Here is a 25,614-nt window from a genome sequence, read left to right as displayed (position 1 = left end):
ATATTTTGAAAGTTACTAAATAAAAAATATAATAAATTTATTTATCTTTTTAGGGTAAAATATATTATTAAAAAATAAATATAAAACATATTATTTTCTATTATTCAAATATTTAATATTTATTCATCCTTTTTTCACTACTAGTTTATAATCAATAGAAACGTATTTAAAGGGCAACTAATCTTTTAGATTTAATACATTTGCTTTTTATTTTCAATTATTATAATTGATTGAATTAGTCTTCACTTTTTATTAATTTAAAATAAAATACTAAAAAAATTAAATTGAATAAAATCTTTTAATTAAAAATTATATTTAAAATTAATAAATAAAAAAAGATTAAAAAGCAAGTAAACAAAATAGAGAGTTATAAAGTTTTAAATTCAAATTTATAACTAAAAATATCACAATTCAAACTATTTTTACCTAAGATCAAGTTTCAAATTTGAGAGACTAGTGCAATTTGCAAAAGCAAAACCTAAGTCTGATGCACCTGTTGCACCAATTTAATTGTCACTTTTTAAATATTGAAGAAAAAATATATAATTATTAAATTAGCTATTTAGAAGAAAAAAAAAAATATTAATTAAAAAATATCAAATAATAAGAAATGAATTAATAAATAATAAAAGCAAATATTGAAAATAAAAAACGAATTTTATTAATAAAGTTAGAAGAATAAATAACACTAGTGCAATCAAAAAGAAAAACAAAAATAAATAAAATAAAAAAGCAAATTAATAAATTGAAAGAGCTTAAAAATATTGTTTTAAATTCATTTTTATAAATAAAAATATAACAATCTAAAACAAATAAACAGCTTTTACATAAGATTAAGTGTCAGACTTGAGAGATTAGTGCAATTCGCTAAAACAGAACCTAATTCTGATGCACCTTAATCACTAATTAAATTGTTACTTATTAAATATAAAGAAAAATAAATAATTATTTATTTAGAGGGAAAAAATGAACAAAAAATATAAATAAGAAATCAATTAATTAGCAAATAATAAAAGTAAATATTGAAAATAAAAAAATTGAGTTAAATTAAGAAAGAAAATAGAAAAAAAAACACATGTACAATTTTAAAGAAATTTAATAAAAAGCAAATAAACAAATTAAAAGGGCTTTATATTGTTTTATTTTGATTTTTATAACTAAAAATATCATAATCTAAAACAAATAAACTGTCATTACCTAAGATAAAGTGCCAGATTAGAGAGATTAGTACATCTTGCTAAAGCAGAAGCTAAATCTAATGTACCTTAATTACCAATTTCATTTTCACTTTTTAAATATCGAAGAAAAAATAAAAAATTTAGTTATTTAGAAGGAAAAAATGATGAAAAATAAGAAATGAATGATAAAAGCAAATGTTGAAAATAAAAAAATGAGTTAAATTAAGAATGATAATAGAAAATAAACACAAGTAGTAATAAAAAAGAAAAAAAAAATAAATAAAATAAAAAGCTAATAAACAAATTAAAAGAGCTAAATTGTTTTAAATTCATCATTATAACTAAAAATATCACAATCCTAAACAAATAAACTGTTTTTACTAAAGATCAATTGTCAGATTTGAGAGATTAGTGCAATTTGCTAAACCAAAACCTAAGACTGATACACCTTAATCACCAATTATATTCCCACTTTTTTAAATATTGAAGAAAAAATAAATAATTAATTAGTTATTTAGGACTAAAAATGAAGAAAAAATATGAAATAATAAGAAATTAATAATAAAAGCAAAAGTTGAAAATAAAAAATGAGTTAAATTAACAAAGATAATAGAAAATAAACACAAATATAAATTAAAAAGAGAAAGAAAGATAAATCAAATAAAAAGAGAATAAAGAAATTAAAAGAGTTATATTGAATTTATAACTAAAAATATCACAATTCAAACAAATAAACTGTTTTTACGAAAGACTAAGAGCCAAATTTGAGAGATTAGTGCATTTTGATAAAGCAGAACCTAAGTCTGATACACCAATTTAATTGTAACTATTTAAATATTGAAGAAAAAATATATCATTAATTAGTTATTTAGAAGGAAGAAATATGAAATAAATAAAAATAAGTAAATAAATAAATAATAAAATCAAATGTTGAATAAAAAAATGAGTTAAATTAAGAAAGAAAGATATATGAAAAAAAACATAAGTAAAGTAAAAAAAGAAAAATAAATCAACTAAAAAGCTTATAAATAAATTTAAAAATTTATTGTTTTAAATTCATTTTTTTAACTAAAAATATCACTCAAGATAAAGTGTCAGATTTGAGAGATTAGTGCATTTTGCTAAAGCAGTACCTAAGCCTGATACGCCTATTGCTCTAATTTAATTGTGACTTTTTAAGGATTCAAGAAAAAATATATCATAAAATAGTTAATTAGAAGGAAAAAAAGATTTATAAAATATGAAGGTATAAGAAATAAATTAATAAATAATAAAAGCAAATTTTGGAAATAAAAAAATGAGTAAAATTGAAAAAAAATAGAAAAAAAACACAAGTAAGATAAAAAAGAAAAAGAAATTAAATAAAAAGTAAAAAAACAAATTAAAAGGGTTGTTTTGTTTGATATTTCATTTTTATAATTAAAAATATTTCAATCCGAAACAAGCAAACTTTTTACCTAAGATAAAGCGTCAGATTTTAGAGATTAGTGCAATTTGCTAAAGCAGAACCTAAGTCTGACGTACCTTAATCACCAATTTAATTCTTACTTTTTAAATAATGAAGAAAAAATAAATAATTAATTTATTAGCTATTTAGTAGTAAAAATTGATGAAAATATTTGAAATAATAAGAAATAAATAATAATAATAAATGTTAAAAATAATAAAATTAGTTAAATTAAGAAAAATTAGATAATAGAAAATAAAAACAACGATAAATATAAAAAAAAAGAAAAAAATAAATCAAATAAAAAGCTAATAAAGTAATTAAAAGATTTATATTGTTTTAAACTCATTTAACAACTAAAAAATATTATAATCTAAAACAAATAAACTGTTTTTACCTAAGATTAATTGCCAGATTTGAGAGGTTAGTACAATTTGCTAAAGCGTAACCTAAGCTTGATGCACCTGTTGCACTAATTTCATTGTGACTTTTTAAAGATAGAAAAATAAATAATTAATTAGTTATTTAGAAGGAAAAAACGATTTATAAAATATGAAATATTAAAAAATGAATTAATTTCAAATGTTAAAAATAAAAAAATGAGCTAAATTAAGAAAGATAATAGAAAAAAAAAAAGCACAAATAAAAAAGAAAAATAAATCAAATAAAAATATAAACAAATAAAAAGAGCTTTTTTATTTTAAATTCAAATTTATAACTAAAAATATCACAATACAAAACAAATAAACTGTTTTTACCCAAGATCAAGCATCAAATTTGAGAGATTAGTGCAATTTGCTAAAGCAGAACCTAATTCTGATGCACCTGTTACACTAATTTAATTGTAGCTTTTTAAATATTTGAGAAAAATAAATAAATAAATCAAATGTTGAAAATAAAAAAATTAGTTAAATTAAAAAGATTATAAAAAAAACCAATTAAAAATAAAAAATAAAAAGAAAAATAAATCAAATAAAAGGTAAATAAACAAATTAAATGAGTTATATAATTTTATTTTCATTTTTTTAACTAAAAATATCACAATCCGAAACAAATAAATAGATTTTACCTAAGATGAAGCTATAGATTTGAGAGGTTAGTGCAATTTGCTAAAGCTGTACCTAATTTTGAAGAACCTAAATCACCAATTTAATTGTACCTTTTTAAATATTTAAGAAAAAATAAAAAATTAAATAGTTATTTAAAATTAAAAAATTTTAAATAATAAGAAACGAATAAAAAAAGCAAATGTAGAAAATAAATAAATAAATTAGTTAAATTAAGAAAGATAATAGTATAAAAAAAACACAAATACAATTAAAAGAAAAAGAAATTAAATTAAACAAATTAAAAGTTATATTGTCTTAAATTCATTTTTCCCAATTTAAAATAAATAAACAGTTTTTACCTAAGATTAAGTGTCAAATTTGAGAGATTAGTGCAATTTGCTAAGGCAGAACCTAAGTCTGATGTACCTTAATCACCAATTTAATTGTTACTTTTTAAATATTGAAGAAAAAAGATATAATTAGTTATTTCGAAGGAAAAAATGATTAAAGAATATGAAATAAATAATAAAAAAGAATGTTAAAAATAAAAAAATGAGTTAAATTAGAAAAGATAATAGAAAAAATAGATAAATACAATAAAAAGGAAAAAGAAAATTAAATCAAATAAAAAGCTAATAAAAAACTAAAAGATTTATATTATTTTAAATTCATTTTTATAACTAAAAACTATTTTTATCTAAGGCTTAGTTGTGACTTTTTAAATATTGAAGTAAAATATTTTATTGTAAGAAGGAAAAAATTAAGAAAAAATAAGAAATGAATTAATAATATTAAAATCAAATCTTGAAAAAAAAAAAATGAGTTAAATTAAGAATGATAGTAGAAAAAATAGATAATATACAAAAAAAAGGAAAAAGAAAAATTAATTAAATAAAAAGCTAATAAACAAATTAAAAGAATTAAATTATTTTAAATTCATTTTTATAAGTAAAAATATCACAATCCAAAACAAATAAACAGTTTTTTACATAAGATTAAGAGTCAAATTTGTGAGATTAGTGCAACTTGATAAAGCAGAACCTAAGTCTGATGCAAATTAATTGCTAATTTAATTGTCACTTTTTGAATTTAGAAGAAAAAATATAAAAATTATTTCTTAATTTAACTCATTTTTTTATTTTAAACATTCGCTTTTATTATTTATTTATTCATTTCTTTTTATTTCATATTTTTTAATCATTTTATAGAAAAAGAAGAAAAAGCACAAGTATAACAAAAAAAGATAAATAAATTAAATAAATAGCAAATAAACAAATTAAAAAATTTATTTTGATTTAAATTCATTTTTGTTAATAAAAATAGAAAAGTGGTGATAATTTTTATTTGTAAATTAATATTTTAAATAAATTGAAAGTTAAAAATAAAGAAAACATTAATAATAAGAATAATAATATTTATAAATTAAATATACCTTAGATTAATATGAAGAACCTAGTGAGATTAAAATGAAGAGCTTAAAAACTTTTAATATTAGTAAATATAAATTTAAAGTATTTTCATTAAAATATAAATAATTACTTCTTCTAATTTTTCGTAATATTAAATCTATTATATCATTTATTATTTCTTTTTTCAACAATATTGAATAGCAATCTATGGAAATTTAATTAATTATAAGTGAATAAATAAAACAAATAAATTACTTGAATTTATAAATTTACATTTATTAATAGAAATCAAAAAAATGTTAGGATAAAATTCATTATTAAATCTTAATACTACTATTTAACATGTGTATTTAAAAATATAGTGGAATAAGAGATTGGATATAAAGGATAACTAGAATGCTAATTCACTAGAATAAAATAAATTTTTAACATATTACATGTATTTTTATTGCTAAAATTGGCTAGAAAAAAAAATTTTTTCGATTTTAATATTGATACACTTTAATATCATCTAGATGCAATTAATGTTGTCAAATAGCTTTTAGAAGTAGATAAACTAAAATAGATATTATTGGATAAAGATTAACTTAATCTTTTCAAATAACTTCCTAAGCCAACAATAACATCTAATTATGGCTTTACAGAGAATGAAAATGATCTGCAGATTAATATTTATACCTATATTAAGATAAAAGGACTGAGTTTTAAAAGACTTATCAAAATATAACAAATAAAGAACATTAAAATTTATTGGATAGTATGATAATGTACTAACTAATTGATTGATCCTAAGTTATTAGAGTTATTTGGATCACCTTCAAAGATAAGTAGTTTGAATATAAATTAATAAAACCTTAACTAACAATCAATAATTGCTTTTACAATAATATTAATATTCTTAAAGCTAAATTCAATTTGAATAGTTATAATAAGCTAGGAAATCTAATAATTTATTGCTTCAACTTCAAAATGGTATCCCATTAAAATGCTAACAGTTTTTTTAATTAATAATAAAAAAATAATAAATTTTTTAAATCATAACATAATCACACTTAACAAAAAAATAATTTGATCCAACAATCACTAACTAACTACTTCTCAATAAAATTAATCCTCCCCAATAAATTAATTACTTCATCAAAAGTAAAGTTATAAATTTAACAAGATAATACACGCAAAAGGAAAAAGTTAATTTCGATATAAGAAATATAAAACCAATCGATAATCTAAGAAAATAATATCAATAACATAGTAAAATTAAACAATAAAGTTTCTGATCAGATTAGTATGATTGAAAAAAACAACAATAACAGTCCAGATTTGAAGGTATGGTATCTCATATTAGCATATCTGAAAAAAATGTTGCTGCCAGCTAAAGAGAAGTAGTCGAATCTGGAGGTGAAGAAAATGCAAGCGAAGGTGAGGAATTTCAAAAAGATTAAGTTAATGACTTCGTTGTAAGTAAGACAACCAAATAAAATGAAGAAAAATAAAGTTAATAAAAAGACTTTTATGAATAATGGATGGTTCTTCTATAGATTAACGCAGAAATAATATTTCTTTTAAACATCAATTGTAAATACATTAGAAATTTTATTGATCATTAAAAAAGTTTTTATAAAAGAGTAAATAGATTTTAGCTTTTAGCTTACAGCTAATAAATTATAATAATAAAAATGATAATTATTTCTTTAATAAGAATTTTTTTTGTAAATCTTAACATTGAATCATTAGATTTAGTTTACTCATCATTTCTTATCAATATTATAATTTTTATGATAGCCCTAACTTTACTAATCAATATACAAATATTTTTTGTCAATATCTTTCATCTTTATATTTATTTTAATGCTCGCTTTTTAAAAAATTCTAAATTTCAATCGAAATAAATAATTTTTTTAAAATAGATTCTAGCATGTACTTATTTATTACTCCTTCAAATTAAAATTAAATTTTTATTTTACTAAAATAGAAAATAAATCTGAATTTGTATAAATTTAAAGAAAATTTAGCAAGAAAGAACTTCTTGATTAGTTAGTATAATTTAAGGAATATTTGGATGCTGCTATTTATTTTAAAAATGTAATAGGATGAATTAAGTATTACTTTGATAAAATATTCTTTTGATAATTACCAATATATTAGCTTTATTGACACTATTTAATTAAAAATTTTAATTGTTTTTACCAAAATTGATTAATTTCACAAAAGTATTCAAATAAAATCCAACAAATACTATTTTAAAGGCTTTTATTGCAATAGTAAATTTTGTAAATAATTTATGGATATATCAGATACTGAATTAAAAAAATTGTTAGATTTTTAATTATATTCTTTGTAGAAATTTTAATATTTTGTTCAGTATATTCTTTTTTTAGAATTATTTATACTTAATTATCTGTAAGTAAAAATTTTATGTTTGAAACCATTTAATCATACTTTAAAAATATCTATTTCTCTTATTATAAATGTAATAACATGTGCTTTCAATATACATAAGTTAAAAAACCACTTATTTTTAAACAAATTTATTTAGCTGAAATCAAATAAAAATGGAAAAGGTATTTATAAATTTATAAATTTCATTTACATCCACTTACAAATTGGTTTAGAATCTTCGATTTTCAATATTGAGTGATTAAATTAAAAAGTCCATTAAATGAAAATTTATTTATTTATTGGTGGAAATAATTAATAGAGAAAATTAAATTGAGTAATAATTAAAAAACAAAAAAAAAATCAAATTCCAACAAAAATATTAGTTAGTTAGTTAAATTTAAGTATAATATAAACTAAAATCATGAAATCGCTAGATATTTTTGGCAGCTAAATTCTTTTTAGATTTAACAGAGAGTCAGCTCACTATACTCGTTTTGGATCAATTTTCACTATAGCTATAGTATCCATAGTAGCGCTGCGTCTTATTTTAATTATATCCTCAGTTGTTTAAAGAACCAATCCCGTTGTCATTTACTAAGAGCGATAAGTTGATAGCCCAAAGTTATTTACAATAAATTAAAACACTTTCTAAATGGCATTTGGTATGCAAGATTCTAATTTTAATTAATTTATCGATGAACAAGTTTATAACATCACCGTCACAAATATACATAAAACTACTAAGGTGGATCCTACTACTGGTAAGCCTACTGAAAATTATATAACAACTTAAGTACCAATTACAAGATGCTCTTTAGATAATTTTCCAGATTAAGATAATCTACATTACTATTAATAAATAGACTATACTAATATGTATTGTTTTCCTCTAGATTTCGATTTATCAATAGAAGGAGATTTCAATGCTGAGAATTTCTAATATATTTACATTAATATTTAAAAGTGCTCATAAAACTGCAAACCCGACGATTATATATAGAATAAATTAGGTTATTCTTTTTTCTCAATGTAATTTTCTGATATAATTGTTGATCCTACTCAAAAAACAAATCCTTTTAAACATTATTCTAGAGATACTTTTTTCTCAACTAGCTTATAAATGCCCAAAGAAGTCTATTTCTAAATGAGAAATAACTATGTTTAAAGTGACTATGGTTGGATAACTTCAGATATAGAGACTGTTAATTTTCCATCATTCAGTTATACCGAATAAAATGTAAGAAAATGAAATTTCACCATAAAAGATTATTTATTGGTTTTTATTTAAATTATTAAATTTTACCGAATTAAATAGCTATTTATTTTTTACCTCAATTTTTTTTTTCTTGTTTAAAGATGAAAATAACTAAGAATTTATTTATTTTTACAAATAAAATAGGTTTATCCAAGCTCTTTCTAAGATTTCTTTTTCTAATTAGTCATACGCTTTGAAAAACAAAAAGAGAATCTTTACACTAGGAAGTATTAAAATTTAAATGACATAATTTCCCAAATAGGAGGGTTTACTTAGTCCTTACTCGCTATAGGTTTTATAATATGCTCAAGGTTATCTCAGCTTGATCTAAACAAAGAAATTATAAATGAAGCATTCAACTATGAAAATGTTAACTTTGAAGAAGATAAAATATTAAAAATGTATAATCTAAATGCTTAAAATGAAATGGCTACTGGTGTTTAATAAAATATTAGCCCGCCAATTAGTTAAGATGTTTTTTTTGATAATATGTAATAAAGTTAACTTAAAAAAAAAATTGAAAACAATTCACAAAATCAAAAACATTAAATCAATTAGCTTTTTAAGTAAGATCAGCCTTGTATAAATTAATCTGATAATAAAGGTAATTTGATAAAGCCAATTTCAATCGACCCTAACCAATCTTATAGCAATAATAATAATAATAATAATAATAACCAATCGATTTCATTTAATGGAAATAAAAATTAAAGTCATTAGTAATCTTCTCTCAATTAAGCAATCTAATGCAATACAAACTAAAATTTAGGTACAAAGAGTAGCTCGTATAGAAATAATATTAAACCTGAAATTTAGTTGCATGCGTGTGAAGAAAAAAAAGGTTTAGAAGGCATGCTATCAAACAAGCAATAAATTTCAGTAAATCCACAACAGTAAGATGAAAATGAAAAATAATTTTTATCCTACTTAATACAATACAAAAATTAAACAGTAAAAAGCAATAGTCATTAAGAATAGTACAATTTTCATTTGTCTTCAGACCATTATAAATTGAAATAGCAGTAATTAAAATTAGAAGAAAAAGAGTAAAAGTTAAAAGAAAGCGTTTTTAAAAGATTAATGTAAAAAGCTACAAGCAGCATGACTCTAAATACATTAGAGTATTTGAAGTTCTTTCTGTGGCCATTTGGTTAAAAGATTTAACAAAAAAAGAAGGTTATTGATTATAGTATAGATTAGCTTTATTATCATTTAGATGTTCTCTATGTTATTAAAAAACTGATGGAAGTTGATAAGCTAAAGAACATACTCCTCAATCATGATTAACTTAAATTATTTGAATACATCCCCAAGCCTACAATTAGGTCAAACTATGGATTTTGTAAAAAGGCAGAGGACATACAATTTGAAATAGATGATCATTATTAAGATAGCAGGACAGAACTTTAAAAGGCTCAGTAAGCTTATTAAGCATATCAGAATATAGCAAATAAAGAAAATTTAAGTGCTCTGGATATTAAAATAATACAGCTTTTGGATTAAAAGCTACTTTCATTATTTGGATCTAGCCAGAATTAAAGAGATTATTTAATTTAAAATAGTTAACTATTACCATAAAATATTGAAGTTTCTTAATCTTTGGACCCAGCTTCAGCACTTAAAAATGTGAAAGATAAAATATAGATCTAATCTTTTTCTGTATCCAATTCGAACTCTGAAGAAGATAAAAATGAAAAAAATTAAGATATATCCCATACTAAATTAAAAAATTAACCAGCTCCAAACACAAAAGAAGAGCATCAATATATTTTCAGTCCAAAAAGCGAAAACTAGCAGATGCTTACCATAGCAAAAGATAACCTTATACTAAGTCCCCGATTAGATACTGAGAACAGTATGTATTCAGATATAGCAGGAAATGAAGCTGAGCTAAAATAAATTCAAATTCATAAATTTGAGAATTCTAACCCAAAGGGCTAAAGCTAATTAAATTAATGATTTGTTTGGATAATAAAGTTAAAAAAACTAAACAAAATTTATTTCATTGTTTTATAATTAATTAAATTTTAGTTTAATAATAGAATTAAAAACTTATTTTTTTAAAATTAATAAAATAAATAAAAATAATACTTTAAAAAAGTAATAGTTGCTATTATTAATTGACTTTTATATATATAACTAATTTTTTTAAATTTCTAAATTTTTAAAAAAACAAAAATTGATTGGCTTTAAAAATTATTTTTCTTTAAAGCATCAATAAATATTTTTTTAATACCGTAAAACCTCGTTAACTCGCAAAGCGCAAATTCAAAAAAGGTTCGATTTATCGAGGTTAGATCTAATAAAATTAATACAAAGAATAAAAAAAAACAGAAATAGCAGGATTTGTAGCTTTCATTTCTAGGGATCATCAAAAAGTAAACAAATAATAATAAAAAATTGAAGAAAAAGAGTAAAAAGTAAAAGAGTCTATTTTCAAAAAACTAATGCTAAAATTGGCTAGCCATATGAGCTTAGGTGTTAAATTACTTATTTGGCAATTTAGGAAATTAAAAGAAAAAAAAAGTTTTCGATTTTAATATTGATACACTTTAATATTATCTAGATGCAATTAATGCAACCAAATAGCTTTTAGAAGTAGATAAACTAAAATAGGTATTATTGGATAAAGATTAACTTAATCTTTTCAAATAATTCATAAGCCAACAATAACATCTAATTATGGCTTTACAGAGAATGAAAAAGATCTGCAGATTAATATTGATACCTAATATTAAGATAAAAGTACTGAGTTTTAAAAGGCACAATAGGCTTTGAATGCTTATCAAAATATAGCAAATAAAGAACATTAAAATTTATTCTATAGTATGATAATGTATTAACTAATTGATTGATCTTAAGTTATTAGAATTATTTGGATTACCTTCAAAGAGAAGTAGTTTGAATATAAATTAATAAAACCTTAACTAACAATCAACAATTTCTTTTACAAAAACATTAATATTCTTAAAGCTTATAATCAGCTAGGAAATCAGATAATTTATTACTTCAACTTCAAAGTGGTATCCTATCAAAATGCAAACAGCTTTTTTAATTAATAATAAAAAAATAATAAATTTTTTAAATCACAATATAATCACACTTAACTAAAAAATAATTAGATCCAACAAATACTAACTAACTTCTTCTCAATAAAATTAATCCTCCCCAATAAATTAATTACTTCATCAAAAGTAAAGTTATAAATTTAACAAGATAATACACACAAAAGGAAAAAGTTAATTTCAATATAAGAAATATAAAACCAATCGATAATCTAAGAAAATAATACAATAACATAGTAAAATTATGCAATAAAGCTTTCCGATCAGATTAGTATGATTGAAACAAATAACAATAGCAGTCCAGATTTGAAGGTATTTCATATTAGCATCTCTGAAAAAAATGCTACTGCCAGCTAAAGAGAAGTAATCGAATCTGAAGGTTAAGAAAATGCAAGCGAAGGTGAGGAATTTCAAAACGATTAAGTTAATGGCTTCATTGTAAGCAAGACAACCAAATAAAAAGAAGAAAAATAAATTTAATAAAAAGACTTTTATGAATAATAGATGATTCTTCTATAGATTTACGCAGAAATAATATTTCTTTTAAACATCAATTGTAAATACATTAGAAATTTTATTGATTATTAAAAAATTTTTGATAAAGGAGTAAATAGATCTCAGCTTTTAGCTTACAGCTAATAAATTGTAATAATAAAAATGATAATTATTTCTTTAATAAGAATTTTTTTTGTAAATCTTAGTATTGCATCATTAGATTTAGTTTACTCATTATTCCTTATCAATATTATAATTTTTATGATTGCCCTAACTATACGGACAGGAATTAATCAAAATAGAAAAAATTTTTGTCAATATCTTTCATCTTTATATTTATTTTAATGCTCGCTTTTTAAAAAATTCTAAATTTCAATCGAAATAAATTATTTTTTTAAAATAGATTCAAGCATGTACTTATTTATTACTATTTCAAATTAAAATTAAATTTTTATTTTACTAAAATTAGAAAATAAATCTGAATTTCTATAGATTTAAAGAAAATTTAGTAAGAAAGAACTTCTTGATTAGTATTAATTAAGGAATATTCGGGTGCTGCTATTTATTTTAAAAATGTAATAAGATGAATTAAGTATTACTTTGATAAAATATTCTTTTGATAATTACCAATATATTAGCTTTATTGACACTATTTAATTAAAAAATTTAATTGTTTTTACCAAAATTGATTAATTTTCACAAAAGTATTCAAATAAAATCCAATAAATACTATTTTAAAGGCTTTTATTGCAAAGGTAAATTTTGTAAATTATTTAATGAATATATCAGATACTGAATTAAAAAAATTAATAGAAGATTTTTAATTAAATTCTTATTAGAAATTTTATTATTCTGTTCGGAATATACTTTTTTTACAATTATTTATACCTAATTGTCTGTAAGTAAAAATTTTATGTTTGAAACAATTTAATCATACTTTAAAAATATCTATTTCTTTTATTATAAATGTAATTACATGTGTTTTCAATATACATAAGTTAAAAAACTGCTTATTTTTAAATAAATTTATTTAACTGAAATCAAATAAAAATGGAAAAGGTATTTATAAATTTATAAATTTCATTTACATCCACTTACAAGTTGGTTTAGAATGTTTGATTTTCAATATTGAGTAATTAAATTAAAAAGTCCATTAAATGAAAATTTATTTATTTATTGGTGTAAATAATAGAGAAAATTAAATTGAGTAATAATTAAAAAACAAAAGAAAATCAAATTCCAACAAAAATATTAGTTAGTTAGTTAGTTAAATTTAAGTATAATACAAACTAAAATCATGAAATAGTTAGATCTTTTTGGCAGCTAAATTCTTTTTAGATTTAACAGAGAGCCAGCTCACTATACTCGTTTTGGATCAATTTTCACTATAGCTATAGTATCCATAGTAGCGTTGCGTCTTATTTTAATTATATCCTCTGTTGTGTAGAGAACTAATCCTGTTGTCATTTACTAAGAGAGATAAGTTGATAGCCCAAAGTTATTTACAATAAATTAAAACACTTTCTAAATGGCATTTGGCATGCAAGATTCTAATTTTAATTAATTCATCGATGAACAAGTTTATAACATCACCGTTACAAATGTGCATAAAACTACTATGGTGGATCCTACTACTGGTAAGCCTACTGATAATTATATAACAACTTAAGTACCAATTACAAGATGCTCTTTAGCTAATTTTCCAGATTAAGATAATCTACATTACTATCAATAAATAGACTATACTAATATGTATTGTTTTCCTCTAAATTTCGATTTATAAATAGAAGGAGATTTCAATGCTGAGACTTTCTAATTTATTAACATTAATATTTAAAAGTGCTCATAAAATTGCAAACCCGACGATTATATATAGAATAAATTAGGTTATTCTTTTTTCTCAATGTAATTTTCAGATATAATTGTTGATCCTACTCAAAAAACAAATCCATTTAAACATTATTCTAGAGATACTTTTTTCTCAACAAGCTTATAAATGCCCAAAGAAGTCGATTTCTACATGAGAAACAACTACGTTTAAAGTGATTATGGGTGGATAACCTCAGATATAGAGACTGTTAATTTTCCATCATTCAGTTACGCCGAATAAAATGTAAGAAAATGAAATTTTACCATAAAAGATTATTTATTAGTTTTTATTTAAATATTAAATTTTACCGAATTAAATAGCTATTTATTTTTTACCTCAATTTTTTTTTTCTTGTTTGAAGATGAAATTAACTAAGAATTTATTTATTTATTAAAATAGGTTTACCCAAGCTCTTTCTAAGATTTCTTTTTCTAATTAGTCTTTCGCTTTGAAAAATAAAAAGAGAATCTTTACACTAGGAAGTATTAAAATTTAAATGATATAATTTCCCAAATAGGAGGGTTTACTTAGTCTTTACTCGCTATAGGTTTTATAATATGCTCAAGGTTATCTCAGCTTGACCTAAACAAAGAAATTATAAATGAAGCATTCAACTATGAAAATGTTAACTTTGAAGAAGAGAAAGTATTCAAAATGTATAAACTAAATGGTTAAAATGAAATGGCTGCTTGTGTTTAATAAAATATTAGCCCGCCAATTAGTTAAGATGTTTCTTTTGATAATATGTAATAAAGTTAACTTAAAAAAAAATTTGAAAACAATTAGTAAAATCAAAATCAAAAACATTAAATCAAATAGCTTTTTAAGTAAGATCAGCCTTGTATAAATTAATCTGATAATAAAGGTAATTTGATAAAGCCAATTTCAATCGACCCTAATCAATCTTATAGCAATAATAATAACCAATCGATTTCATTTAATGGAAATATAAATTAAAGTCATTAATAATCTTTTATCAATTAAACAATCTAATGCAATACAAACCAAAATTTAGGTACAAAGAGAAGCTCGTTTAGAAATAATATTAAACCTGAAATTTAGTTGCATGCTTGTGAAGAAAAAAAAGGTTTAGAAGACATGCTATCAAGCAAGCAATAAATTTCAGTAAATCCACAACAGTAAGATGAAAATGAAAAATAATTTTTATCCTACTTAATATAAAACAAAAATTCAACAGTAAAAAGCAATGGTCATTAAGAAGAGTACAATTTTCACTTGTCTTCAGACCATTATAAATTGAAATAGCAGTAATAAAAATTAGAAGAAAAAGAGCAAAAGTTAAAGGAAAGCGTTTTTAAAAGATTGATGTAAAAAGCGACAAGTAGCATGACTCTAAATACATTAGAGTATTTGAAGTTCTTTCTGTGGCCATTTGGCTAAAAGATTTAACAAAAAAAGAAGGTTATTGATTATAGCATAGATTAGCTTTATTATCATTTAGATGTTCTCTATGTTATTAAAAAACTGATGGAAGTTGATAAGCTAAAGAACATACTCCTCAATCCTGATTAGCTTAAATTATTTGAATACATCCCCAAGCCTACAATTAGGTCAAACTATGGATTTTGTAAAAAGGCAGAAGACATTCAATTTGAAATAGATGATCATTATTAAGATAACAGGACAGAACTTTAAAAGGCTCAGTAAGCTTATTAAGCATATCAGAATATAGCAAATAAAGAAAATTTAAGTGCTCTGGATATTAAAATAATACAGCTTTTGGATTAAAAGCTACTTTCATTATTTGGATTTAGCCAGAATTAAAGAGATTCTTTAATTTAAAATATTTAACTAATACCATAAAATATTGAAGTTTCTTAATCTTTGGATCCAACTTCAGTACTTAAAAATGTGAAAGATAAAATATAGATCTAGTCTATTTCTGTATCCAATTCGAACTCTGATGATGATAAAAATGAAAAAATTTAAGATATATCCAATTCTAAATTAAAAAATTAACCAGCTCCAAATACAAAAGAAGAGCATCAATACATCTTCAGTCCAAAAAGCGAAAACTAGCAGATGCTTACCATAGCAAAAGATAACCACATATTAAGTCCCCGATTAGATACTGAGAAGAGTATGTATTCAGATATAGCGGGAAATGAAGCTGAGCTAAAATAAAGTGAAATTCATAAATTTGAGAATTCTAACCCAAAGGGCTAAAGCTAATTAAATTAATGAATTGTTTGGATAAAAAAGTTAAAAAACTAAATAAAATTTATTTGATTGTTTTGTAATTCATTAAATTTTAGATTAATAATAGAATTAAAACTTATTTTTTTTAAATTAATTAATAAAATAAATAAAAATAATACTTTAAAAAAATTAATAGCTGCTATTATTAATTGACTTTTATATATGTAATTAATTTTTTTAAATTTTTAAATTTTTAAAATTTTTTTTAATTAATATTTTATACAAAATAAAAATATAATTTATTTACTAACTAAATTACATTTTAGATAAATCTAGTTTTATTAAATTATTTAAAATTAAATTTTAAAGTTTGTATAAAACCGCTTCTTTAACATCAAATATAACTTTGATTCAAGTATTGAAAATTTTTTGAACATAATTCTGATCAAAAATAATAAGAATAAATCAGAAAAGATATTTAGTACAAAATTAATAGCATTTAAAGCCTAATAATTTATTTCAATCAAAATCTAAATTTTTTGAAATCACAAATCAATAGTTTTATATCTTTGTATTGAAATACTTTGAGATAAAAAAATGATGTAATAAAATATTATTTATAATAGCCTTGAAAAAGTATAAACTTAAATTTCAGTTGTATATAATTAAAGTTATATTTAAAATCTATATAAGATTCTAGAAAGTAGTTTAGAAGACAGTTTTAATCTTTCATTTCAGTTAGAGTAGTTTAAAGTTCTTTTTAAAAACTTTTAATCTCACATGGTAATAATTAAATAAATAAAGTTCAAAATTAAAAGAGGAATATGAGATATCGAATTTATGTCTGTTTTTTAAAAAATGTCAGAACCTAATTTCTTTAATGCTTAATGTTCAGTAAACATAATTCATTAATCATATTATTTAATTTTGGCCAGTTATAAAAATTATTTTGTTTTAAAATATTAATTTAAGATAAAATAAATTAAATGATGTTGGTGCATCTAAATTAGGAGAAGCTTTATTTGACTGCAAAAATCTTTCATCATTAACCCTTAACATCTCGTATATTTTGAATACTTTATTAAAATAAGAACATAATATCCTTTAATTTTATAAATTAACTAAATTTAGATATTTAAATTTTTTATTTTACATTTACAAAATAAATTTATTTTTATTACATATAGGGATAATAATATTTGCTTATAGGGAGCTACCGAATTAGGAAACTCATTAGGAAAATGCAATAATTTAATTAATTTAAATCTCAATATATCGTATTATATTCAAAAATTTTTTTTTTATAGTTTAAAAATTATATTTTTAAATGAACTATTTTGAAAATATTATTTTAAACAATATATGATTTTTCTTATTTACTTGATTTAAAAAGCAAAAATAGATTAAAAGATGAAGAGATTACTGGATTAGCCAATGGAATAGGTCAGAATTAAAGTTTAGAGCAACTAATCTTAAATTTATAGTTAATAATAATTTAATCATTTTAAAATTAATTACAAATTCCTGATTTTTATTTGTTTGTTTCTAATTTAAAGATCTATAATTAAATTATTTCTATAATAAAAATATTTTTTATATTATAAGAGAGAATAGTATATAAGCTTAAGGAGCATATGGTTTAGCAAGTGGAATAAAAAATATTTCCAAACTTTAATATCTATCAATTGATTTATACAGGTACAATAATAAAATTTATGAAATGTTAACACGTTTAAAAAAAGATGGAACAAAATATCTTCAGAAGGTGCTACTTTTTTAGGAACAGAAATTGGAAAGTGCTAAAATCTGACTTTTTTATAACTAAATCTTTAGTAATTTTTTTCAGTTGAGATAAAATATAAAATATTGTTTAACAGAGGTAATTCGATAAATTCATAAGGCATTATCCATTTAGCCTAGGGGATTAAAGCCTGTTGCAAGCTTTTGTCATTATTCCTTGACTTATCAGAGTATATAATTTTTATTGCTAGCAGCTAATGAAATATAATTTTTTATTGTTTAAAAGCTATAATGACATTACCAATTATGGATATTCTGCATTAGGTCTTTAGATAGCAGAGTGTAATAATCTTGTAAATCTAACGCTCATGTTGAAGTAAATGTTACCATTATTGAAAACTTCAAAAGAAATTAAAAAGGTTAATTTGACACTTTTTAAAATTATTTAATTAAAAGTGGACAAATCTTTAGTGGTGTAGGTGAACCGTGTCTTTTTCAAGGACTATAGAAATGCAAAAATCTACAAACATTTAGGATTGATCTATCGTATAAAATATTATACTATATATGCTCATATTGACTTTAATTATTTTTAAAAATAGTTAATGCACAATAAACTAGTAAAGTTTTGTAAATATTGGCGCTTTAATAGGAAAATATTCAAATCTGACATATTTATAATTTAGTTTTAAGCGCGGTGTCTATTAGTAAATATTAAGCATATTAAATACAATATTAAACTTAAATATAAAACAAAGCTAAAATAAAATTGTAAATTAAGGAATTGTGCAGTTTGTAGATGGGTTAAAAGTATCAAAAAGCTTATTAAATTTATATATCAGTTTAACGTAATCACTATTTAATATAATCATCTTTAAAAATAAAAAAATACTTTATTATAAATTTGAAACAGATTCAACTTAGTAAATTTTGAAAGTAGAAGTAAAGCATCACAAAATCTCAAAAAAATGAGGTAGCTAATACAACTTTAGATAATATTCTGAAAAGAAATTCAATAATGAACTTAGAATGGCATAAATATTTTTATATAATTAGATAAACAATATAAAAGCTTTCATAAATATTTTAATTTCTTAGATTAAATAAATACCTTCCTCTTAATAATTAAAACGATCTATAAATCTATTATTTGCGTGTATTTTTTATTATTATTTATAATATATTATTAAAGTTGCTATTTTTTTTTTCTTTATTTATCATTAAAAAGGAAATAAATATGTATGAAATATTTTTGTTAAGAAAATTTTATTTATTTTTGATTTTATAATTTTAAATATTTTGGAAAGCACAAAGAATTATTTAGCTAGCTATTAAGTAAGTACTTATTTAGCTGGTTTATTGATTAATTAGAGAAATCAAGCCAAGAAACATAAATAAATATTAAAAATGATTAAAATACAATTTATTAATTTTTTATATTTAATTAATAATTAAAAAAATTTTTAATGGAGTAATCTATTATGATTAATATTGATAGACAAATTTAATATGTATTAATACAATTTTTTTTACTGAATTGATTAATGTCTTCTAAATTTAATGCTTTAATTTTTATTTACAATAGATGCGTGAAATACAATTTCTAACCTTTTATTCAAAAGCTTTAATAAATGTATTTATTAACTGCAAAAAGAAAGATATTTAATTTCATTCAAATAATTTAACTGTTTTACTAATTTTTTATTCTTAACAAAATCCTTAATAAGCCAGACTTTATTTATTATTTTCTTCCAAAATATAATTTTTATTTAGATAATTAAAAGAAAGTCTAGATTATTAATTAGCTCATTTATTTTAATTCAATATAAATAAGAAATTTTATCTTGAAATAACTTTAAATCACTTTGTAAATTGAAAAATTTCTGCTCGAGAATAAATTAATGAGATGATCTCAATTTTAATACATAAAGATAAATGCATTATAAATTATATAAAAAAACAACAAGAAAAATCATAGTTTATTGAAATGATTAAAAGTAAGTAATTTATGTTGGAATAGTTAAAAAATCCATTTTAAATATGCTTTTATTTGGAAAGTGATTTCGACTTTTAATTCAAACCATTTTAACTTTTAAATAACTTAGCAATCCGAGTAAAAAAATTTAATATTTCTCCATACTTTTTTTCTAGCATACAGATTTTCCTATTCTTCATTTATTATTTCTTTCAGTATTTTAAAATTTATTATTTAGTGAATGAAGTAATATAAGGAAATTTTAAAATTAACTTTCCAAAAGTAGAAGTTTTTAAAGTAAGCAATAAATAGATAAAATAAAAATGAGTTTTCTTAAATACGACTTATTTTCTTCTAAATTCTACATGAATGTAGGTGGGTAATAGATCAGAAAAGGTACAGTTTTCGGAATGCTGCTATCAATACTCATTATTGGACTAGCTTCTGCTTATTTTATTTACATCCTTTATTAGTATTTCACAAATGGAATTGAACCTAATTACAGGGAGCAGAGCTTCATAACTCAACAAAAAATAGATATTGAATTAAATAACAACTTAGTTGGGTTCAGGTTTGAGTATGATGTCAATAAGAGTATTTAGCAATTAGAGGCACAATAAAATAAGACCTATTTAGTTTTCATTGCTCTATTTTTTTACTACGATAATGACTTTTATCAAAATATTCCATTAGATATAATTTAATGCACTGATGAAAATCTAATCGGATATTACTGCTTAGACTACTCTAAAATAGCTAACTACACTTTAACGCTCAGTACAATTGATAATATTCAATCTCAGATATAAGTTTTCTCATATGGATGTTTAGATTTAGATTAATTAAAGACAACTATTCCTGATAATTGTGCAACATAACCAGAGATCGATAGTATTGTAAATGGTGTAAATGCAGGTTAACGAATGAAATTTTACACTTCTTAATATAACGTCACTTCTCAACAAATATAAATTAATTATAGAAACTCTTTTGTTTATACTTTAGCCACTTAGTATATTCTAAGTACTTTTAGGACATAGAAGTAAATCACTTCAATTAAAGAAGGCTTTTTTGTTTAATCTTAAACAAGATTTACTTCTCCAATTTAGTATGAATTATAAAATTAAGTTTTAGACAGATAATATGCACTGACTCAAGTTGGAGAAGGCCCGTTCATTTAAATTAGTGTTGAAATGGATGAAATTGTGCAGCAAATTCAAGTTTAGTATTCTACTCTACCTTAAGTCCTTGCGCAGGTTAATAGCACTATAGCAGCTTTGATGCTCTTAGGTATAATAGGAAAGCAGTTTTCGTAGAGTTCTTTAAGAAACGATTTCTTAATGATTCTACTGAAAAATGTATTTTAGGAGAAGTACTTTGAGATTTTAAGAAATAATAATTTTCTTGAAATAAAAGATTTAGATAATAGAAATAAAATCTATTAGAAACATTTGTCATAAATGTAAATTGAAGAAAATCTTGAGAGATAAGAGAAAGATGATAATTAATTTATTAGTATCCCAACGAACAATTATAAGTTCAAATAAGAAGTATAGGTAAATAATTAATCTGAAATGAGCAACATCCTAAAATTATAAGAATTAAACTAAGATGAAATAAAATAAGTAGATACTACTTTTACATAAAAAAAGCAGGATTTTCCTGAAATTGATTTGTCCTAAAGATACAATTTTTCAGATAAAAAGTCATAAACAGAGTAATTTAATATTTAGAGTTATGAAAATGCTAAAATTTAAAATGAAAATGTGCATTAATATTAAGACTAAATATAATCTACAAATAGATATTTTACTGAAAAAAGTAAATTGTAAAATATCACGTTTATGACTATGCTTTCAAATGTACCCATAATTAAAAAGAGTAATTTTACTGGTGATTATTCTCCAAACAGATTTAAATGTAAAAATTTAGAGTAAAAAAATGACACCAATAAACATTATTCTATGAAATTTGTTGCATTAAAAGATAAAAAAATATCTGATAAAATAAAAACAATAGTCTTTGGAGCAAAGTAAATTTTAAATCTTACTTATATATATATATATATAATTTTTCTTAATTTTAATTTATGCAAAAAGGCTTTGTAACAAAGAAAACTTTTTAAAATCATAAGGACTCAATAAATAATCATTTAAGATTATTAAGAGTCAGATTGATAAAGACTTAGATATTTTGGAGTTATACTAAGACATTATATTCTTAAAAAAAGCGATCATGATATTATTTACAACTGATTAGTTAGCAGCTATCAGATTGATTGGATGTTCATCAAGTTTTCTCGATTCTCAACTTTTAGATTTTGGTTAGATTCTTTAAATTTATTTTACATTTATTTTATCAACTATTTAAAAAAAGAAACTCAAAAAGACATTAGTCATTATGAAAAATAGTTTGCAATATCCTTATCAGATGAACTCTAATATAAATATGTTAATAAGTTCTTAAAGAGATGTTAAGAGAGTGAATCAATTGATTAACTAGATGAAAAAATATTAACTTCAATGTATAAATAAGGTCTATCTTGATATTAAAATAAATATTTATTATATGTTTTTTGAATTATAATTATAAATAAATTTAAATGTATATTAATTAACTAGCATGATTCCTTATTAATTCAATCAGAGTTTGGTATTAAAAAAATAAATAAAATTACAATTATATTAAATTTTTTAATAAAATTTTTTCTTTATTAAATTTTTTTTACTTCATATTTTATACATAATAAAAATATAATTTATTTACTAATTAAATTAATTACATTTTAAGTAAATCTAGTTTTATTAAATTATTTAAATTAAATTAAATTTTAAAGTTTGCATGAAATCGCTTCTTAAATATCAAATATAACTTTGATTCAAGTATTAAAAATTTTTGAACATAATTCTGATAAAAAATAATAAGAAAGAATCAGAAAAGATATTGAAGTACAAAATTAATAGCATTTAAATTCTTTTAATTTATTTCAATCAAAATTTTTTGAAATCATAAATCAATAATCAATAATTTTTTATCTTTCTATTGAAACACCTTTGAGATAAAAAAATAATGTAATAAAATATTATTTATAATAGCCTCAAAAAAGTATAAACTTAAATTTTAGTTATACACAATTAAAGTTATATTTAAAATCTATTTAATATTCTAGAAAGTAATTTAGAAAACATTTTTAATTTTTCATTTCAGTTAGAGTAGCTTAAAATTCTTTTTAAAAACTTTTAATCTCACAACATAATAATTAAATAAATAAAGTTAAAAATTAAAAGAGGAATATGAGATATCGAATTTATGTCTATTTTTTAAAAAATGTCAAAACCTAATTTCTTTAATGCTTAATGTTCAGTAAACATAATTCATTAATCATATTATTTAATTTTGGCCAGTTATTAAAATTATTTTTATTTTAAAATATTAATTTAAGATAAAATAAATTAAATGATGTTGGTGTCTCTAAATTAGGAGAAGCTTTATTTAACTGCAATAATCTTTCATCATTAACCCTTAACATCTCGTACATTTTGAATACTTTATTTAAAATAAGAACATAATATTCTTTAATTTTTACAACTTTAATTAATTCCAACAAATTTTAGATATTGAAATATTTTATTTTACATTTACAAAATAAATTTATTTTTATTTCATATAGGGATAATAATATATGCTAATAGGGAGCTACTGAATTAGGAAACTCATTAGGAAAAAGCAATAATTTAATTAAATTAAATCTCAATATATAGTATTTTATTCAAAATTTATATTTTATTGTTAAAAACCATATTTTTAAATGAACTATTTTGAAATTAATATTTTAAATAATTTAATTATTTTTCTTATTTACTTGATTAATAAAGCAAAAATAGATTGAAACTGAAGGGATTACTTAATTATCGAATGGAATAGGTCATAATTAAAGTTTAGAGCAACTAATCTTAAATTTATAGTTAATAATAATTTAATCATTTTAAAATTAATTTTTTTTATTTACAAATTCCTGATATTTATTTCTTAGTTTCTAATTAAAAGATTATAATTAAATTATTTCGTGCTACTTTTTTAGGAACAGAAATTGGAAAGTGCTAAAATCTGACTTTTTTATAACTAAATCTTTAGTAATTTTTTTCAGTTGAGATAAAATCTAAAATATTGTTTTACAGAGGTAATTCGATAAATTCATAAGGCATTATCCATTTAGCCTAGGGGATTAAAGCCTGTTGCAGCTTTTATCATTATTCATTGAATTATCAGAGTATGTTATTTTTATTGCTAGCTGCTAATGAAATATAATTTTTTATTGTTTAAAAGTTATAATGACATTACCAATTATGGATATTCTACATTAGGTCTTTAGATAGCAGTGTGTAATAATCTTGCAAATCTAACACTCATGCTGAAGTAAATGTTACCATTATTGAACACTTCAAAAGAAATTAAAAAGGTTAATTAGACTCTTTTAAAAATTATTTAATTAAAAGTGGAGAAATCTTTAGTGGTGTGTCTTTTTGAAGGAATATATAAATGTAAAAATCTATAAAAATTTAAGATTGATCTATCGTATAAACTATTATACTAAATCTCATAATAACTTTTTTATTTTTAAAAATAGTTAATGCACAATAAACTAGTAAAGTTTTGTAAATATTGGCACTTTAATAGGAAAATATTCAATTCTGATATATTTATAATTTAGTTTTAAGCGCGATGTCTATTAATAAATATTAAGCATTTTAAATATAATGTTAAACTTAAATATAAAACAAAGCTAAAATGAAATTGTAAATTAAGGAATTGTGCAGTTTGTAGATGGGCTAAAAGTATCAATAAGCTTATTAAATTTAAGTATCAGTTTAACGTAATCACTATTTAAAATCACCATCTTTTAAGAATAAAAAAATTACTTTATTATAAATTTGAAATAGATTCAACTTAGTTAATTTTGAAAGTAGAAGTAAAGCATCACAAAATCTTAGAAAAATGAGGTAGGTAATATATATAGCTTTAGATAATATTCTGAAAAAAAAAAAATAAATAATGAACATAGAATGGCATATGTATTTTATATAATTAGATAAACAATATAAATGCTTTCATAAATATTTTAATTTCTTAGATTAAATAAATACCTTCCTCTTAATAATTAAAAATATCTATAAATCAAATATTTGGGTGTATTTTCTATTATTATTTATAATACCTTATAAAAGCTTCTATTTTTTTTCTTTATTTATCATTAAAAAGGAAATAAATATGTATGAAATATTTTTGTCAAGAAAATTTTTTTGATTTTATAATTTCAAATATTTTGGAAAGCACAAAGAATTAATTAGCTAGTAAGTTATTTAGTTAGCTGCTTTATTGATTAATTAGAGAATGCAAACCATGAAACATAAATATTAAAAATGTTAAAATACAATTTATTAATTTTTTATATTTGATTAATATTTTATATTTAATTAATGATTATATAATTTTTTAATGGTAATAAATTAAGTATGATTAATATTGATAGACAAATTATATAAAAGGGAAAAGTGTGGTCTGGCACACCATTTTATAGGCTAGCCTTTTTTA

The 25,614-nt window shown here is 20.9% G+C and overlaps 10 protein-coding genes across 10 annotated transcripts in view; 9 read left to right on the top strand and 1 right to left on the bottom strand. All coding sequences in view use genetic code 6, as the record gives it.

The window, feature by feature from the left end:
- Window positions 1–151: 151 nt before the first annotated feature.
- TTHERM_000185189 (cyclic nucleotide-binding domain protein, putative) lies at window positions 152–5,252 on the bottom strand (the record flags this gene model as incomplete). The annotated part of the gene is made up of 14 exons (XM_012795819.1): window positions 152–245; window positions 427–516; window positions 828–917; window positions 1,198–1,287; window positions 1,560–1,649; window positions 1,924–2,004; window positions 2,636–2,725; window positions 3,023–3,112; window positions 3,384–3,473; window positions 3,695–3,784; window positions 4,034–4,123; window positions 4,664–4,753; window positions 5,107–5,156; window positions 5,214–5,252. The coding sequence occupies 14 exons, from the start codon at window positions 5,250–5,252 to the stop codon at window positions 152–154; spliced, it is 1,164 nt and encodes a 387-aa protein (XP_012651273.1).
- A 1,159-nt stretch (window positions 5,253–6,411) lies between these two features.
- TTHERM_00185170 (hypothetical protein) lies at window positions 6,412–7,177 on the top strand (the record flags this gene model as incomplete). The annotated part of the gene is made up of 2 exons (XM_001008788.2): window positions 6,412–6,544; window positions 7,056–7,177. 2 exons carry the CDS (start codon window positions 6,412–6,414, stop codon window positions 7,175–7,177), a joined length of 255 nt encoding a protein of 84 aa, XP_001008788.2.
- Window positions 7,178–7,883: 706 nt separating this feature from the next.
- On the top strand, window positions 7,884–10,676 carry TTHERM_00185160 (transmembrane protein, putative; the record flags this gene model as incomplete). The annotated part of the gene is made up of 2 exons (XM_001008787.2): window positions 7,884–8,699; window positions 8,862–10,676. 2 exons carry the CDS (start codon window positions 7,884–7,886, stop codon window positions 10,674–10,676), a joined length of 2,631 nt encoding a protein of 876 aa, XP_001008787.2.
- A 1,379-nt stretch (window positions 10,677–12,055) lies between these two features.
- TTHERM_00185150 (hypothetical protein) lies at window positions 12,056–12,443 on the top strand (the record flags this gene model as incomplete). Its single annotated transcript, XM_001008786.2, has 2 exons — window positions 12,056–12,220; window positions 12,387–12,443. 2 exons carry the CDS (start codon window positions 12,056–12,058, stop codon window positions 12,441–12,443), a joined length of 222 nt encoding a protein of 73 aa, XP_001008786.2.
- A 1,131-nt stretch (window positions 12,444–13,574) lies between these two features.
- Window positions 13,575–16,352, top strand: TTHERM_00185140 (transmembrane protein, putative; the record flags this gene model as incomplete). The annotated part of the gene is made up of 2 exons (XM_001008785.1): window positions 13,575–14,390; window positions 14,547–16,352. 2 exons carry the CDS (start codon window positions 13,575–13,577, stop codon window positions 16,350–16,352), a joined length of 2,622 nt encoding a protein of 873 aa, XP_001008785.1.
- Window positions 16,353–17,187: 835 nt separating this feature from the next.
- On the top strand, window positions 17,188–19,051 carry TTHERM_000185139 (kinase domain protein; the record flags this gene model as incomplete). Its single annotated transcript, XM_012795818.1, has 10 exons — window positions 17,188–17,201; window positions 17,280–17,369; window positions 17,495–17,584; window positions 17,701–17,790; window positions 18,050–18,139; window positions 18,334–18,423; window positions 18,504–18,593; window positions 18,650–18,754; window positions 18,806–18,895; window positions 18,961–19,051. The coding sequence occupies 10 exons, from the start codon at window positions 17,188–17,190 to the stop codon at window positions 19,049–19,051; spliced, it is 840 nt and encodes a 279-aa protein (XP_012651272.1).
- Window positions 19,052–20,345: 1,294 nt separating this feature from the next.
- Window positions 20,346–22,568, top strand: TTHERM_00185130 (AMP-binding enzyme family protein; the record flags this gene model as incomplete). The annotated part of the gene is made up of 3 exons (XM_001008784.2): window positions 20,346–22,054; window positions 22,122–22,345; window positions 22,399–22,568. 3 exons carry the CDS (start codon window positions 20,346–20,348, stop codon window positions 22,566–22,568), a joined length of 2,103 nt encoding a protein of 700 aa, XP_001008784.2.
- An 810-nt stretch (window positions 22,569–23,378) lies between these two features.
- On the top strand, window positions 23,379–23,834 carry TTHERM_000182193 (hypothetical protein; the record flags this gene model as incomplete). Its single annotated transcript, XM_012795817.1, has 2 exons — window positions 23,379–23,554; window positions 23,693–23,834. The coding sequence occupies 2 exons, from the start codon at window positions 23,379–23,381 to the stop codon at window positions 23,832–23,834; spliced, it is 318 nt and encodes a 105-aa protein (XP_012651271.1).
- Window positions 23,835–23,937: 103 nt separating this feature from the next.
- On the top strand, window positions 23,938–25,021 carry TTHERM_000182182 (hypothetical protein; the record flags this gene model as incomplete). Its single annotated transcript, XM_012795816.1, has 5 exons — window positions 23,938–24,155; window positions 24,349–24,563; window positions 24,650–24,667; window positions 24,734–24,895; window positions 24,963–25,021. The coding sequence occupies 5 exons, from the start codon at window positions 23,938–23,940 to the stop codon at window positions 25,019–25,021; spliced, it is 672 nt and encodes a 223-aa protein (XP_012651270.1).
- Window positions 25,022–25,535: 514 nt separating this feature from the next.
- Window positions 25,536–25,614, top strand: part of TTHERM_000182171 (hypothetical protein) — a gene marked incomplete at both ends in the record, with an annotated part of 1,490 nt that continues 1,411 nt past the window's right edge. Inside the window, one exon of the mRNA XM_012795815.1 lies at window positions 25,536–25,614. This exon is cut by the window's right edge and continues 829 nt beyond it. Coding sequence (XP_012651269.1) covers window positions 25,536–25,614 — 79 coding nt within the window.

This window comes from Tetrahymena thermophila (genome assembly GCF_000189635.1).
Source record: "Tetrahymena thermophila SB210 genomic scaffold scf_8254798, whole genome shotgun sequence".
Classification (NCBI taxonomy): domain Eukaryota; phylum Ciliophora; class Oligohymenophorea; order Hymenostomatida; family Tetrahymenidae; genus Tetrahymena; species Tetrahymena thermophila.
The sequence above is the reverse complement of the archived record's forward strand: the minus strand, read 5'-3'. Positions and strand labels throughout refer to the sequence as shown.